This window comes from Ananas comosus, linkage group 3 (genome assembly GCF_001540865.1).
Source record: "Ananas comosus cultivar F153 linkage group 3, ASM154086v1, whole genome shotgun sequence".
NCBI classification, from domain to species: Eukaryota; Viridiplantae; Streptophyta; class Magnoliopsida; order Poales; family Bromeliaceae; genus Ananas; species Ananas comosus.
The window spans coordinates 2427196-2445986 of NC_033623.1; the positions used below are offsets into that span (position 1 = coordinate 2427196).

Here is an 18791-nt window from a genome sequence, read left to right on the forward strand (position 1 = left end):
CTGAAAATAAAAATCTCATAAAAAATGATGATAAAAGACTTAAATTTAAAATCAGAGGTACTAATCTTACTCTAAATAGCGAAAAAAAATTTCTATAAAAATTTCATCAGATTTGGATTGTTTTACACCGTTAAATTCACAAACACATCACATCTATCATTAAAATTGTCAATTTTGAGACATTTTGATCACTAGCGCCAAATGATGCCGAAAAGTTATAAAATTTAATTTTCAAATACTTTTAATAGTATAGATCAAGTCTAACGAAACCGATTGTAGATTTGAAAACCGCATCATTGAAAACAACTGGGTAGTATGGAGGCCTCCGTGCTACCTATAGTATACCAATCTATATATATATATATATATATATATATATATATATAGAGAGAGAGAAGGAGAGAGACGAGAGAGAGAGAGAGAGAGAGAGAGCTAGGGCTCCTATGCTTCGAAAATACGATGGGCCTCCGTGCTTGTAAGTTGTTTTCAATGATGGGATGTCTAATTAGGCGATCAGTTCCTTAAACATGACCTATGTTATTGGAACTATCTAGAAACCAAATTTCATAATTTTTCAACTTCGTTTGCCTAGTGAACGAGTAGCCTCAAATGAACCGCTGAAAATAAAAATATCATAAAAAAAGTGATAAATGACTCAAATTTCAAATCGGAAGTATTGTTCTTGCTATTGATGTTAAGTAGAATTTTCTATTAAAGTTTCATGTAATTTGGATACTTCTACACCGTTGAACTTAAAAACGTGCCACATCGGCCGTTAAAATAGTCATTTTGAGACCTTTGATCGCTTGGTAAATGAAGTCGAAAAATTATAAAATTGGTTCTAGATAGTTCCAATAGTATAGATTATGCCTAACGGAGCGATCGTCGAATCGGATGTCGTATCATTAAAAACAACTTACAGCACGAAAATCTCCATACTTTGAAAGCACGGAGACCTACTTCTATATTATATATATATATATATATATATATATATATATAAATATATATATATATATAATATATATATACACTATAAAATTTTAAATTGTATTGTACTTTCTTTCTTACTTAATTTTTATTAATTTCATATCATAACTTTCTTTTCTTTTTTTCCTCTCTTCGACAAATATGCATGCAACTTTCCTCTCTCTCCCTTACTTTAATTTTTAATTTAATGTTATCTTTTTTTTTTTTTTTTTTTCCTTTCATTTTTTTTTCCAAAACAAAAAAAGGATATTTGGAAAAAAAAAAAAAAATATTTAATTGTAAAATAATTTTAAACTTGAATTTAATAATTATATATTTTTTAAAATTTTAAATTTTTATTTTTCTACATTATGAGTAAAATATACTATATTTGAAAGTGCTCTCTCTCTAACTTTAATTTTTATGTAATTTCTCTTCTCTCTCTCCAAATAAGAGATATATATATAAATTATAATTTTTATTTGACTCTATTAAGTAACTTTATATAGTATATAGTATAATAATTGTGAACTTAAAAATCGCACCCACTATAAGCGCGGGTACATTGCTAGTATCTATCTATATACTAAAGCATTCTCCAATAATTGACATATATCTCCTGCTGTATATTCGGTGCACCCGGTACACCGCAGATGCACCATAATACTATAAAAAAATATTATTTTATTTTAATATACAAATATCTAAATTTTATATTTTTTAATATATAGATATTTAAAGTACTAAAAAATATATTTAATTAATTAAATTTTATTTTAAAATTTTATTTTTGACATTTCATAAACATACACTAGGGTGCAGGCAATAATTTTCAATAAAAATTCTATATACTAAAATGTGTGGAGCACTCTCCTATAGTTTATCCATGTACCTGGCTATATATTTGATTCATCCGGTACACAGCGAATGCACCACAATACTATAAAAAAATATTATTTTATTTTAATATATAAATATCTAAATTTTATATTTTTTAATATATAGATATTTAAAGTACTAAAAAATAAATTTAGTTAATTAAATTTTATGTTAAAATTTTATTTTTGACATTTCATAAACATACACTAGGTGCATACAGAAGAGGAATTGTTTGTAAACATATGTCCATTATACTGGTGCACCCGATGCACCATGAATCCAATAAAAAATATATTTTTTTATTTTAGTGAATATATTTTAAATTTATAAATATTAAAATATAGATATTTTAAATCTATAATAGTACAACGTTCTTCTAAAATAATATAATTTTATCTTAACAGTGCAATTCTATCTTTTTTTTTTTCTTTTCTAGTTCTTCTTCTTTATTCTATAGTTTTTTATTTTCAGTTTTTTTTTTTTGTTTTAAGTAAAGAAAAGTGCTTGATCAGAGATGCTCTCGTGCACCTCCACCCTCCTCGCCTCCGAACTCACCGAGGCCGCACTCTTCGGTGCTCTCTGGGATGCCGCGCTCGCAGCCGCCCCGCCCTCTTCTCCGGCGTCGTCGCGCTCTCCTCCGTCTGCACCTCGCTTGTCGCCTGCCTCAGGTGGGCGCGGTGGGTCGCGTCTCGCATGCCCCCTCCCTCGCCAGCGAGTTTTTTGATGCCGAGAAGCGCTTCCTTTACGTCATTAGCAGTGGTGGTGAGGACGGCGGGTTTCCAGAAGTGGGTTTGGTGGGTGAAAAGTTTACTGCAGTGGAGATGAATGTAGAGGTGGGTCGCGAAAGGCCACGGAGACGGTGGAGGAGATTTAGAGAGAAAATAAAGAGAATCGTGGCGCAGTCTCGGCGGGATCGGAGGCGAGGAGGGCGGGGGATGAGCGAGCGCGGGCGAGAGCACATGGGGCGAAGGCGAGGAAGGGTGTCCCAAAGGGTGGCGGCGAGCACGGTCTTGGAAGGGTCGAAGGCAATGAGGGCGGGTGGTGTGCGGACGCGGGTGAGAGCTCGGGGTGCACAAGGGAGGCGAGCCGCCTCCGCCTGTACCTCCGCCTCTCTCTTCGTAGAGAAAAAAAAAAGAATGAGAGAGAGAAAAAAATAAGGGCATTTTAGTTAATTTTTAAAAAATTCAATTCAAATCTATAAAATTGAAAAAACGGTTCAGTTTTGCAAAAGCTCAAAACTTGTAAATTTTTTATATAAACTGGCCTAAGAAATAAGGCAAACCATCCGCACTTTATCTTTTTTATTTTTCATTTTTTCATCGCGCCGCTGAAGCTTTGTTTTTGAGACGCTGGTGGTGGCGCGAGGGTTCCGGAGGCTGCCAAAAACAAATGGCCAGGAAGTACTTGCAGAAAAGGAGTGCACATGAGAAAGTAAATTTCCTTCTAACTTCATGTTTAGGATTTTTTTATGCACGGACTCATATTGTCGTTGATTTTTAGCATATTAATTCATACAATTCGATATAGACGGTGCAGATTAATTTTATTAAAATTCAGTTGCAGTATCAACCCCATACGTAGTGAATCCTAAACATGAGCATGCAACAACACGTATTTTTCTAACTAAAAAGTTCAATACAATATTTAGATATTTAAAATATTTATATATTTTAAAATTATATTTAACTATGTCGATTTATGAAAAAAATATTTCACCATTGAAATGAATTTGTACCCCTCTCTCTCTCTGTCCTGGAGCATATTTGTAACTTCCATCCAACTTGCATATAATTTTTTTTTATTTTTATTTTTATTTTTTTGCCTTAGTTTTTCATTTGTTGTGTATTGCCCGTAACAACAACTAGTAGATCCGATCTCGTACGCAAATGGAGTAAATTATATTGGAGATCCTTTACTTCTTACCGAAGTTACAGTTTAGTCCCTGGGCTACTCGCTTTTCAATTTAAGACCTTAACATTTTAATTATCGTACTTAAGTCCTTAATCTTTTACCTAAAGTATTGGTTGAGGCCTTAATATTTTTATATTTAGATTTTTATTTACTTGTTATGATTGTATTGCGAATCAATCATCACTTCTTTTGTTTTCTAAAGAGAAAACGATAAAATGATTTACCGCTTTTTAATTTTTATTAAAAAAATATTCAATCTTCGTCTTTTAGTTTTTGGAATGCGCTGAGTTCGACAAAATAGGATTATTTTGGCCAAATAAATACTTTAAAAAATTATGAGGTTTGAAAATTTATTACTTAAAAATCAAATAATTTTAATAATTTATAGTAGATACAAGGTGATTATGATGTAGTATATGGATCATACTTGTGCACCAGTTGCATGCAATAATTTGTCTACACCCTAGAATCCCTCGGCTGAAAATTTATGGAGACCCCCTCAACTGTTGCCTAATTTGAACGAGAGGCCTCAACTTTTATTTTGCTTTTTAGTGCAACCCCTTTAACTTCTTTTTTTTTTTTAATGTGGTTACTATACTTAATTAAGTTAAAGAAATTTATTTAATGTAATGATTCTATTAGTCGTTATCCATTAATGAGTCTATTCTTATTTGGTTAAAAATAATTAATACTATTAAATTTGATAAAAATTATTAACAATTTGAAAATATTTTAAAAACTTTTGACTAAAATTAGATAGTTCCAAATAATCAAAAGTTGGATAGGTGTCAATAAAAAAAGGAAAGGGTTTTATTTTTGCTTTTAGCCCCCTCAGAAAATCTTTTTTTCACAAATAGCTCCATAAAATTTATATTGTAAGATTGGCCTTATTTCTGCAACGCAAGCGCCACGCGAACGCCACATGAGCGTGGCCGGTTAAGTTGAACGCAATGAGCCACTCACCCATATTTGGACACGGTGAATGATTCAATATGTTCTTTTAATATTTTACTTAAACCGTATCCTTTTCACATTAAGTTAAATTGAAAACAGTGAACGATTCGCCGTGTCCAAACATGGTGACTAGTTCACCGTGTTCAACTTAAACTCTTGACCATATGACCCATCTTGTAAATATAAAGTTTATAGGACTATTTGTGAATTTTTTTTAAGCGGGCTAAAAGCCAAAAAAAAGTCTAAAAAATAATAACTGAGATAGTAATTTCAGAATAGCTTATAGTTGAGGGGTCTCTATACATTTTTATCTCGATCCTTTTTTGCTTTTCTGATTAGCACCTCCACAACTTTTAAATTTTTTGAATCAAGTACTTTTAACTAAGTATTAAATTAAATTTTTCATCAAATTCGTTAATAATTTCAGAAAATTTATGGACTTTAATCACCTTTTAGTAAATAGATTTATTAATTTGATAAAATTTTTAATATAACTAAGTATAAAAATCTAAATATAAAAATAAAAAAAATTGAGAGGTCTCCGTAGCAGATGAAACACGTATACATATCTCTATAGCGAATATCGGGGTGCAAACGGGTCGGGTCGGTCGCATTCAGAGTCAATTTTTATCTTTTTTTTTGGTCCCCATGAATCGTTTTATTCGAGGCGGGTCCTTTTACCCTCTGCTCTATTTTCTTGATGGATTAGGGGGATGCGGGCCGGATTATTTTTTGAATTAATTTCATACAGATCCCTATAAACATAAGAAATTATAAATATATCTCTACAAACTTCAACTTTTATATATTATTTATGTAAAAATTCTGATATTTTCAAATATGTCCATGTTGTTAGAATTTATTAGAAAAAATTAGTTAACCAAAGATAAAATACTTAACCTTAGTTAGTTAATGAGGTAAATTGATCTTTTTCCTTCTCTTTAATTAATAGTTGGGATTTTTGGAGGATTATATTTGTGATGCTAAAAAAGTCATTTTATTTATAAAATAAATAATATTTTAACAATAACAAATCGGAAGAATATACTTGAAAGCATTAGGACTTTTATAGAAACAATATATAAAAATTAAATTTTTTAGGAATATATTTGTAATTCACTATATATGCAGGGACCTGTATGAAATTAATCCCTTTTTTTTTTATTTTTGGTCTCTGCTTACATCCTCATTTGGGGGCGGATCGGGATGGAAGATCCGACAACCTGGATCCATTTGTAGCCCTAACAGCGAGAGTAGTCCGAACGCATCAATTAGCATATAGCCCAAAGGGTGAAGAAAAAGAAAAATTAAAAAAAAAAAGAAAAAAAAGACAATCTCTCTCTCTCTCTCTCTCTCTCTCTCTCTCTCTCTCTCTCTACGCAATCCAATCCCCCTCTCTTTCTCTCTCCCTCGCCCCAAAGAAACCCTCCTCCTTGGAGTTCTCTCTCTCTCTCTCTCTCTCTCTGTCTCTTCCTCTTCTGGGTGATAGGATCTTCTTTAGGGTTTTTTTTTATGCTCCGATCGATCGCCGCCGCGTGAATACGCATGCTCTGCAGGTGATAATCAGATTGGTTTGTTGAAGCTATTTCCGATTTTTCGTTGGTAAATAGTTCTTTCTAGTACGTGAATTAGATGATGTTGGGTAGAGTTTAGAATTGATTGTAAATTTCAGATTGTGCAAAATTTCGCTATTAGAACTCGTAGTTGCGAGTTAATTTGCAAGTAGTTGAATTGCGAATTGCTGATGTGCAACAAAGAGAACAAGAATGTGAAGTTAGGGTACTTGAATTATCTGTTTTTCTTCTTTTTTTTCTTGTTTTTATTATGTTTTATCTTTGTCGGAGACGGCTATATGTTCTTGGAAGCTAAGATTCATTCTTCCTTTCTGTATCATGCATGTCTACATATGTATAGTTTAAAAGTGGAATTAGATAGTGAGTCAAAGAACAAATTAGGGTTATCGTTTTGGTATATAGAACATAGTATTCGATCACAAGATGCAAATATTGAAGAAAAGAAGTTGCTTTGGAATTTTAAATTGGCCAACAAGAAAGCTTTTTTATTCTAGGAATCTAGGGATACATATCTGCAACTAAGATACAGCAATTGAGGTGTTCTTCCTATAAAGTTAGGGGCTTTCTTTTATTTCTACTCTTCTTGCACCTTCATGGTTCAGCAAATTGTCTTCCCTCAGTAACCAGGAGATAGAGTTTCGAGCAGATTGGGGATGTTATTAGAGGGATGGACTTAGAAGAGACCATATATGCTTATGCTTATGATTAATGTGATATCGTACTTCTCTTTCTGATTGAGAGGGGCAGGTATAATGAATAGCGTTTTCGGAGATAAAATCAGAGTTGGTATGACTGGTCCTGCTGTGCACTGGCTATATGATAGTTTACATGATATGTTGTTGACGTAAAATTCTTGTGTATTGTAGCTCGTTACATAGCTACTTTCTGTATCATGGATCTAACTTTGTTGTTCTCAAAGGTTTGATAGCATGACTTGTGGTTGAAACTCAAATAATTCATCAATGAGGGGGTTTAAAGTATGTCACTTGTGTATTTACACTTTTAGACAATATTGGCTTCTGAGAGGCCTTAGAGATCTCGTGTGATCATTTTCAGCATGATGGAAAGGTCTTAAAACTATGTTAGCTCTTGTGTAAGACTCGCATCTTAAATAATTATATCAAAATAAAAACTTCACACTGAGAGCTCTAGGCTGAGTTAGGACCTACTTAACTTCGTACATGTAAACTATTTCCCGTTCGCACTTAATGCGTAAATAATATCATGCTAAGGTTTCCATCCAAAGTTTTTTAAATTCGTTAGTGTTTGTTATTTAGGTGAATCACTATAACTCTATAAGCAAGCAACCTAATTTGATCAAACTGACATGTTTGATAAACTGCATAGTGGACGACTAAACCAAACAAACTAATTTGATCAAACTGACATGTTTGATGAACTGCATAGTAAATGACTAAATTAGTTTAGTATAGGAAATCAAGATTTCGTGAAGGTTATTGATTATCATATAAACTCTGATTGCTTACTATTAGCAATATCTAAACTTTATTTTCCACACATCCTTTATTTTTCGTGAAGGTTATGGAGAGCTATTGTGCTTTGTTTTTTTGTTTTATTCTCATCTGATGCTTTATTCAAGCTCAAGTTGCTCTGCTTATAAATAATTATTGATGAAATTTTATGAAGGTTAGTTGAAAATGTGGTGACTTCAAAAGATCTGTGGGAACCTTTAGTTTATAGATTCCTGGCTCCTCTATTTTTTAGGCCACCTTTGTACATGGGCTAATTTGCAGATGGCTATAAACTACCATTTCACTGTGTAATAGTTGGTTTTTGAACTCCTTAAATTCACTCAGTGTGATCTATTTCACCCCTAGAATCATGCACAAGGAGGTTATAAAATATATTGTTTCCCAACAATTAAAACATCCAAACTATGGATAAATAGCTTTTCTTTGAAAGATTTGAGAGTCACTGTGCAAGATTTAAGTCGAGCTCTTTGGATTGAAGTGTTGCATCTTCAGTTACTCTCCTTCAAGCATCAAAGGATTGGGGCATGACACTCTGTGGTTCCTCAAGTGGTTTCGTGCACTTGATGGCACATCCATGTGCTGCCCGCATGCTACTACGTTCCACCAGCACAATTTTGATTATTTAGTTATTCTTTATCACAAGGCAATTTTATACAAGTCGACTTCTAAATATAAGATTACAAGTTGGAAGCATCCCATCTTTGCTAATAGTGATTCCAATTACAATGATTAAAATGACAACATATATTAAATAGCGTACAAAAGGCAAAATCATTTTTTGATGTTTTTATCAGTATGTAAACCTAGGGAAAGTCAATATGACACTTGAAGCTTGTTTTCTTTCAATTGTAAATTACAGCAGGCCTTTTACCTGCTAATATAGAAACTACAGAACCTTCTTTGCGAATGGATGTCAGTACAAGTTAACTTACTGGAACTTGTAGATTAAAGTCTGATTTTGACTGTTCATTTTTATTTCATATTGATGTTGTAGCAAAACTATCTACTGCGACATATTGTTGATCTTGTTGGGGAGCTTTAGACAAAAAAATAAAAATGCATCCTCTATTACTATATAATTGAAAACGCTGAAATGCACTTAATTGGTTTCCATCTAGCATCTAAAACAATGTTTTCTTTGACATTCAGATGATCAGGTTGTGGCATGGACTGGAGACCTTTAGCTGGTTTGAGATCTTGTGAAAATGTCCTCTTCTCATAAGGGTGCATTATTTGCTCCCCTAAAATTTAAATGGCCGTGGAGAACTGAATCACCTCTGAATACTCAATTGCTTATTGATATTCCACCTGAGATAGAATTATCCGATTATCGAAAATTACCAAGCTCTGGCAGCGAGAGCCCATCTAGCCTTCTTAATGGTGAAGGTCTAAAGGCCAAGCCAATCACTGATTTAGATGTGTTCTTTGAAAGGCTTTATGATTACTATTGTGAAAAAGGTCTATGGTGCATCATAGTTAAGTGGATAGTAGAGATACTCTGTGTCATTTTCATGGTATGTTTTATTGGTTTTTTCTTATTAGTCCTTGATTGGAATGCTCTACGACATGCAAAGTGTGGGATAGATGCCGTTGAGGCAGGAGAAAAGCCTTGTGATCTGGCAAAGTTCATTAAGAAGCAACCATTAGTTCCCTTCACGTTTCCCAAAATGGTTATTGTGGGATGTATGGTTATATTGACATTATATGGGTTTCTCAACTTTCTCAAGTTCTTTGTACAGTTACAGAATACAGTGCAAATTCGCCGATTCTATCATAACTGGTAATGCTTCTTTTCTACTGTTGATACATGAATGGCTATTCCTTTTCAAATTGTTAAGGACTATTATTAATTTAGAGCCACTGCTTTCTTTTCCCTCTCTTGCACAGTCTACATGTTACAGATCGTGAGATACAGATGACGGCCTGGCCAAAAATTCTGGAGAAGGTTGTTCGACTACAAAGGTCACAACAACTTTGTGTTGTCAAGGATCTATCTGAACATGATGTGGTAATGCGGATAATGCGCAAGGAAAACTATTTAATTGGTATGCTTAATAAAGGAATCCTCTCCTTTCCGATTTCTTGGTGGGTCCCAGGAGCTGGTCCAGCTGTCAATTCCCGCATAAATGGAAGGAAAAATCATTTGATACTCCCAAAGACTCTCGAATGGACATTAAATTGGTGCATATTCCAAAGCATGTTTGACAGGTAGGAATATACTTTTGAACATCTAGTTTCACTTTCACATTCACTAGGTTTAGTGCCTCTTTTTTGTCTGGAGCTTCTCTAGAAGTGTTGTGTGATTAAATTTAGGTTTAGTGCCTCTTTGTTGTCTGGAGCTTCTCTAGAAGTGTTGTGTGATTAAATTATTAGAAAAGGCACTAACATGCCGCCTATCAAAATGGCCCCAACAACTTCATACTGCTGTAAAAGTAGAAATTTTCAGTTAGAGCTTTTGCTTTTGAGGCCTAGAAACTCATTGCAACTTACTAGTGCAGCAGAAGCTTGAGTTTTTCCTTGCCAAACATTTTAATGCTACTTCTCTGTGTAGAGAATCTACTCTTGTAGCCAGGCCAAATTGGGAGATAGTCATTGTGCATGCTGATTTGCCATTTCTATAGTGCTCTTTATTTCTTTCAACTTCATCAGTGTGAGTTTCGCTGTTGTTATGTTAGTGTGGACTTGTAGAATTGATGTGAACATTTGATGATGTATGCTTGTGTTGTGCTTAGCTAGTTTGGTAGAAGTATTTGTTCTACTTGATGCGAAAGTTGGTTTTCTGACATCCCCTATGGGTTCAGAACCAAAAATAACACGAGGTTTTGTTGTACCAATTAAAATCTGTTCAGAACAAAAAATTGTAAACCGGTATTGTTGACCATATCCAAAGAGCCAAACAACATATCAACCTTGCCTTGATCAAGAGAACGGAAGAAAAGGTTTCATGTAACTTATCACTCCTAATTGGAATTGAGAGGCTCTAAAATAGCCATTAGTTGTAGGCTGCTGCTGCTGCTAACTTCTTGTATGTCGATGATGCTTTTTAGAATATCTAGTTCTAACTAGCATACATAGATATCTAGTACAATACTGAGCTAGAATGCTTTCGGAAGCACACACTCCTTGGTGCTTCCACTTTTTTGAACTATACATCAGCTTTAAGAGCTGTGCTTCTTGGCTCTGCTTTTGAGATCTCTGCTCACAGGCTTCAAAATGTGCAGCCGATGAAGCACATCAATCGCTAATTTCTAGATAGCGGCAGGATCTCGAACCAATCAGAATGCTCCAAAAATGGCAACATCAGCATGTTGCATCCAAAGCATTCTAACTCGGCTACTTCCTTGTTCTCTATATTAAGAGCTTGCTCTCATAAAAGTGATCGTTTGATTCTCATGTTTGATCATGGATTCGAATATTTTTTGTAACCTTATCAGCATTAAGTTCATGCCAAAGAAAGATTAGTAAGCTATTAGTATAAAAAATATCGTGAATCATGAAGAAGTAAAATTCATCATGATGGTGTCACATGTTTGGACTGAATTACTTGTTACTCTGACTTAATAGTTGATTAGTACTTTGTCACCTTATTTGTCTGTAGTAATATCAATGGTTTCTTTATATGTTCTTTGGTTTCTTGTTCTAATGCACAAAAGTTTCCTTACGTCATAAATTTTAAACTTGAAACATGAAATTTAAATACTTGGCTTTACTACTGCTGCATTTAAGAATGCAATCATCCCTTTTTGTCTTTTACATCAATCACTTTCCAGTTATCTTTTGGATGAGAGCTCGGTCCTTATTCTATGTCCTCTTGGACAAATTGTGATAGTATTTTTTTTTCTTGTGCAGAAAATTCTGTGTTCGGAAGGATTTCCTCACAAACCCATCTTTACTTAGAAATAGGCTTGTGTTCCTTGGAGTAGGGATGCTCCTCATATCACCATGTCTTGTTATATTCATGCTGGTATATCTATTCCTAAGTTATGCTGAACAATTTTACAATCACCCAAGCACTGCGTCATCTCGAAGGTGGTCAAACTTGTCAAAATGGATCTTGAGGGAGTTCAATGAGGTGCTTATCTGAAGATTAACTTCATTTACTCTGTGATTGCTTCATATCTTATTTTACTATTTCTTTAGAGATGATTAAATCTCTGTAGGCTGTGGTGTGCTGTGTTTTAATGAAAGTGTAGAAGGCCAATCTTATAGATGAGAAAGGCTTGAATGATGGAGGACTCATATATAAGTTGATAACTTGTTTCACTACTTCTCTAGGTGTTCAGATGTTTATTTACACATATTTTAGTTGAAAGTTTGTTATATGTTCAATTTACATTAGTCCCATCTATATAAATTTGTGACCATGGAAGTTCTACTTTTTCCATTAAAATTTCACAATAGCTTTCTGCAGAAATAAAGCTTTGATTTGAGCTTCTTCTTCTATGGTCTGGAAGTTTATTTGCATTTTCTACTTCCTAATTAATCTTATTATGTTTCCACTTTATATTCAGGTTAACCATTTGTTCAAACATCGGCTTAACAACAGCGCAGTCCATGCCTCAAACTACTTGAAGCAATTCCCATCTCCTCTTATCTCCATTATTGCAAAATTTATCTCTTTTGTTTCTGGTGGCTTTGCCGCCATTTTAATCATCGTAGCAGTCTTGGACGAATCTTTGCTAGAGGGACATGTAAGTCTGTTACTTTGTCTATCTTGTTATTAACCTGCTGAAGTAGTATGTATATATCCATGCGGATTTATCATTTTACATATATACCAATGTTAAACCTAAATATTTTTATATGCCCTTCACTCAATTTCTCACCTATATAATATGAACGAAAATACTCTTTAAATTTTTTTTTTCTGATATATAACCAACTCTCCCCATGAATCCGATGCCCCTTTTTGAGATTTTATAGATTTTTATCTGTAAATTGAAAATTTTGCAGTTTATGGCTGTATATCTGTATATAAGATATGTTCCTGGAATATATATGTAAAAGCCCCATCATGATAAAAGTTGGAACTTGTTAATTTTATTACAATATTAAAACCACAGATATTTGGCCGGAATTTGTTCTGGTATGCTGCTGTTTTTGGGACGGTGACAGCTATAAGTCGTGCTGCTGTGAGTAATGAGCTCCAAGTTCTTGATGCTGAGGGAGCAATGACCCTTGTTGTCCAGCAAACTCATTATATGCCGAAGAGGTGGCGTGGCAAAGAAAATACTGACTTAGTGCGAAGAGAATTCGAAACTTTATTTCAGGTGAAGTCATTTGTTTTTTATTTATATTGTTAATACAGTATCCTTTTGAGAATGTATTAGAATAGCGCCCTAGTTCAATGGTTTAACGGAGCATCAGTTTACTAAACTTGATACTAGCATTCTCTTCTTTTATAACTCTGAGAGGGCACTAGTACAATTTATTTGCTATTTAGTATTCAACTTTGTGGAGTTGTTCTTTCTCACATTGTTGAAAAGCTTCTAGATTTTTTTGGTCATCAAGAATGGCCAGCCAAATATTAAACAAAAGAAGCTTTCAACAGAAAACTTGTATTTTTTTTATATTGCCGCAGTGATAATTCAACTAAGAGTTAAGGAAATTATGCTTCTATGGAACCAAATATATATATATATATATATATATATATATATATATATATATATAGAGTTGAGCCGATAGCAAACGGGCTCCGTTGCCACCCATTTGTTTTCGATGATGAAGCCTCCAAATCGACGGTCGGCGCCATTGAACATGATCCATACCACTTAAAGTGTCTAGAAACCAAATTTCAAATCTTTTCGACATCATTAGCCTAATGATCAAAGGGTTTCAAAATTTGTAATTTTAATAGTAGATATGAGATATTTTCTCGTTTAACAGTGTAAAACTATCCAAATCAATTGAATTTTTGTTAGAAAATTCTTTAAACTATTTAGAACAAGATCTATACTCTCGATCTTGATTATAAAATTCATATCATCACTTTTTAGAGGATATTCATTTTCAGCTGTTCATTTTTACGCCCACTTGATAGACAAGAGAACAATATCGGAAAAGCATAAAATTTGATTTCTAAATACTTCAAGTGGTGTAGATCATTTTCAACGGTGCCGATCGTCAATTTGGAGGCTCCATCATCGAAAACAAATTGGTGGCAACGGAGCCCGTTTGCTATCGATAGCATTCCAGCTCAACTCTCTCTCTCTCTCTCTCTCGCTATATATATATATATATATATGAAATCTCTTCCAACCATGGATTTAAGTGTCATGGCACAGGATTGTGCAAGAACTTGCTGGCACAATATTACATGCTTGTCATGCTTGGGGATGTCAATGGTATAAATACCAGAATTTTATCCGAACTCGAATCCAAATAGGGAGGGTTTACTCGGTGCTAAACAAAAATGGTTTCGGATACGGGTATAAAAAACGAAAACCTAATGGATTCATGTTCGGGTATGGATTTTGTGTACACCTGATCCGAACCCAAACCTGAATAGATTTTACATGTTTGATGTTATAGTTGATTTTGTATTTTGAAAATTTAGATTTTAATATAATATGTTTTGAAATATGGTAAAGAGAAATGATTGTTTCGGGTTCGGGTTTTCGGGTTTTTAGTTGGGTTCCGGTTTGGATATGAATTTTCAAAACCTGTCCGGTTTGGGTTCAGGTTTCGGTTCGGGTTTGGTTTTCAGTTTTAGTTGTCGAGTTTGGACTTGGATTTTTGAAAACTCACCCCGAATCTGACCCGTTGGCATCCCTATCTATGCTGGTTCGTGCTGGTCATGGCATGAATATTTATTTATTTTGGCACCAACGTATTCCAATTGATCATTAAATTCTCATTATGTTACTCTTTCAGAGTGTTGCCTCATTTTAATCCTCAACTCTCATCGAGATCTGGCAATAGTATGGCAAGTTATATTACTCCAAACTCTTCATGCTCATAGATGTGCTCCTTTTGTCAGAACGGCTTGTATGATGTGACAAACACCAAATAAAATTAGTTTTTTAAACTATAAATGCAATTTAATGCTCATCTTCCTGCCTTTCTCACATTTTGACTAGTGTTGCTTTGTTACTTGTGGAGCACATTTTGCATCAAATTACTAAAGTTTTCTTTTTGGAATTTCCGGTTTCGTATTTCATGTCAGTTAGTGTGGTTATTGTCTTGCTTTCATGGGTTGAAATGCCATGATAATAATATAGAATATTCTTTATACAGTATACTGGAATGATGTTGCTAGAAGAGATGGCCTCGATACTCATCACTCCTTACTTGCTAATATTTGTGGTACCGAAGGTACATCTTGGAGCCTTTTTATTGAGAGAATCTGATATTGGACCCTGCTATAGCTTGTTATCTAATTATCTTTGTTATGATGTCACAGAGGGTTGACGACATTTTGCGTTTTGTTTCGGACTTCACCATTTATGTTGAAGGAGTTGGCGATGTTTGCAGGTTAGCAGCGTTTTCTTTTCGTTTCCTATTCTTTTCAGAGTGATGTGAAAACTTTTATTCTCCCCAAGAGGTCATTTCTATGAGCTCTAAATTGATCTTTCGCTTTATTCTTGTAGCTTAAGTTTGTTCGACTTTGAAAGACACGGAAATAGGAACTATGCTTCTCCATTTGGTGCAGTTAAATATATGAGGAGTTCCCAGGGGAAAATGGAGAAATCATTCTTAAGGTATAGTTTTACTTTGCTGGTTATAATTCATTTTAATCCAGTTGTACCATCTATAAGAATTTCAGCCGCATAGCCCTAGTTTTCATATTTCACACAAAATTAGATAGTAGGTTAGAAACTTAGTTCAAAGCATTTTCTTCCGCAACGGATTAAAACAATGTAATTGTTATTCTGAATGTTATTTTGAACTTAATTTCAAAATAAAAAAAAAAAAAAATTGTCATACAGTATTAGATGGTAGGTTAAAAACTTATTACAATGTCAAGTAACGTTTATTTTAAGATGAAATCTGGTATGTTGTTTTGAAACCCTTATCAAACAAAGACAACTTTCAGATGAAGGCTATATAGAGTTCTGAGAAATTTTTATTTTTCAACTAAAAGCAAGGAAAGATTTTTTTTCTTTTTTTTCTTTTTTTAGGTCTTCTGATATCCAATTAACTCTCGGCCTGTGTGCTTGTTTTCATATGTGCAGCTTTTTCTTTTTTCCTTAGCTGTATATGTTATGTTGTTTCATTCTTTGGTTATATCTATTTTATTTTATTTGATGCTTTTGTAATACAGCTTTCAGAGCACCTATCCATCCTGGGAACCAAGCGAGCATGGTCGAAGATTCCTCTTCAACCTCCAGAAATTCAAAGAGCAAAAAATGCGCCACACATCAAATCAGGAATATTCTACAAGTCAAATACACCGGTTGTCCTCAACAATTCGAAGCCACGGCGATAATCTAATTCACAGATTCCCCTCGAGGAGCATGCGCCCGCCCGACAACTTTGATTCACTGTTGTCTGTGAATTTGGATCAAAGGGCTCAACCCTATCTGCTCGACTGGTATTACACTTCACCACCGGCCAATGCGGACAACTCAGAGGAATCCCCTTCGCCACCTAATGAAGCAGCTATCCGAAACAAAGCGCTATCAGAAATAGAAGAGGAGGATGACAGCTGGGCCCCACGTTTCTCCGATCGGGTTCAGAGCCACTTGGAGGCTTCCACGTCAAATTCTTTCCTCAGAAACGAAGCATATCATCACCACAACCTAGAACAGCATGCCTTTAATAAGTGGTGGGACCGCACTGTTCCCCAATCGTCCGACCCTCAAACCAGCTTCCTCGAGCCCCCCGTCTTCAACCATCACAGTATACCGAACCACAATTTTAGCCATCATAGTGATGATGTATCCTATCGAAGCATGGAGGAGCAAGAAGAGAATGACGGCGGCGGCCGCGGCGGTGGGAGCGAGGGAGAATGGCCGAACTCCAATTCCTTGTCGAGGACGAGATATATAGAAGACTCCGACCAAGAGGAAGAGTTTGGCTTACATTTCGCCGATACCCCAGAAAGGAACGAGGGCTCGAGTGGTCGGGTAAGTGATATTTACGGCGGGCCATTGGTAAGCCTCCCTGTAAGGATAATACCTAGGAGCAACGATCCGGTTTAGGTTTTAAGCATTAAATTACTGTGATTACTGTGAAAAGGACTACACAAATTGTTTCAATAGGAAGGTTTATCAACAAAGAAAGGCGGTATTCATTTACACAGTGGAGAAAGTTTAAGTTACCAAACTGTGAGAGGGGAATCTGCTATTCTTTTGTACATAAATTCATTGCTGTCTAAAAATGTTCCTCTGTGGTCTTACACTTTCTGTTCTAACCAAACAATGGGAAACTAATATACTCTTCCACTGTTACATTACAGTATTAAACAGTAAATGTGCCCTTTTGATGACTATATTTCATTATTTGGTCATTATTTTGTATGACATGTAATTTAGAAATCTACGAAGCTCGAGTCTGGGGCTTTAGCAGGTGCGGTTTCTCTGCAGCCCATGCGCAGGGAAATCTTGTGCTCTGGTCCACCCGCGGCACTTCCGTGGCGGGATGGGCCTCAACCGTCGGATGTTGGCGGTTTTATATACATCTTGCTGTGCATGCGTGGTGGCTGAGCCAATTTATTTGGGCTGTAAAAATGCATAGAATTTTTCTGCGCACGAGGCTGAACATAATGTGCATATGCTTTAGCCTAAACCTTGGTATAAGCTGGGAGATCTCATTGATGATTTAGATGACACAAAGAAATAGTCCAATTTGCTTGATAATGAAGTATGCGAATTTTGGGTCTCTAATATCAAATTTGCTCTCTCTCTCTCTCTCTCTCTCTCTCTCTCTCTACATGTTCAGGTGATGCATGGTAGAAAAGCATGAAGACTATACTGCAAATCAATGCATGGTCCAGGCAAACAAAACAAGTTACGGACACCGGGGAATGCCTGATACATTGGCTTTGCCTATTCGACTAAGGCTTAGTTTGATATTAAGGTCCATCTGACGCTGTTAGATAAAATAGAGTTAGGGTAAAAAGATATAGAAATATGTTTCTGCATTCTCCGGTGGGATTGCAGAAAATATATCGTAACCTACTCATCGTGATATACAGAACGCAAACGCAATATTACGTCCGGAAACAAATAAGATATTTATCCATCATATTTTTTCACCGCACGTAACGCAATCTCTCTGCAATCCCGAACGAAACCTACCTGAAGTTTCTGCAAAAGTTTTGTTTTCAATGGGGATACTTGAAAAAGCACCTGCACTTGAAAAAAAATAAAAGTGTTTTTTACAAAAAAAAAATCTGAATGTCACATTCCGATTCAGTCTATTCGACTTTATTATAAGATGAATTGGATAAGCATCCAAATTTTAAAATTCCATCTAATTTTCTCTGTTAACATATTGAACAGGTTTATAATTATATTACACTCCTCTTGAGTAAGATCTACTCAAAATATTAAACCCCTTTCCACCAACGAATACTTATTTTAAAGGTTAAATACTATATTTTATTTTTTCTTTTTTGTCGAATGGATGATCTGGTGAGCAACATTTTCTAATTCACACACTTTCTACGAAATTTCCTGATTAACTTACCCTTTTATATATGATGAAGTTTCCTACTTGGACTTCCTCAAAGATGTTGTCACCAATTCATTAACTAAATAATTACAAATTTTAAACCTTGATAAAAGGACTGATGCGACTTTAACAAAAACATCTATTGAAATTACGAAATAGAATACTTCTGACCGGCTTTTCCGCCTTTCAATTACTAAACTGCTTGCTCCCACTAAATTTCAGACATTCAAGGACTTTCAAGAATAAAATCATATATATATATATATATATATATATGTATACTCTCTTTTTTTTAGTATTCTTTTATATAAATTCTAAATTCAAAATAATAAAATTTAAAATTAATGACATATCTTTATGGAATAAGGCATATGGTAATAATAATACTTTC

At 34.6% G+C, this 18791-nt stretch overlaps 1 protein-coding gene across 1 annotated transcript; it reads left to right on the forward strand.

Annotated features, from left to right (window-relative positions):
• LOC109707589 (autophagy-related protein 9) lies at positions 6084-17223 on the forward strand. The gene is made up of 10 exons (XM_020228974.1): positions 6084-6269; positions 8930-9560; positions 9668-9988; positions 11630-11852; positions 12292-12471; positions 12844-13050; positions 15020-15097; positions 15186-15256; positions 15373-15483; positions 16047-17223. The coding sequence occupies exons 2-10, from the start codon at positions 8986-8988 to the stop codon at positions 16924-16926; spliced, it is 2646 nt and encodes an 881-aa protein (XP_020084563.1). The 5' UTR covers positions 6084-6269; positions 8930-8985; the 3' UTR covers positions 16927-17223.

Coding starts and splice junctions, on each gene's coding strand:
- LOC109707589 (XM_020228974.1), top strand. CDS start 8,986: ATGTCCTCTTCTCATAAGGGTGCATTATTTGCTCCCCTAAAATTTAAA. Junction 12,472..12,843: donor AATCTTTGCTAGAGGGACAT/GTAAGTCTGTTA, acceptor TTAAAACCACAG/ATATTTGGCCGGAATTTGTT. Junction 15,098..15,185: donor TAATATTTGTGGTACCGAAG/GTACATCTTGGA, acceptor ATGATGTCACAG/AGGGTTGACGACATTTTGCG.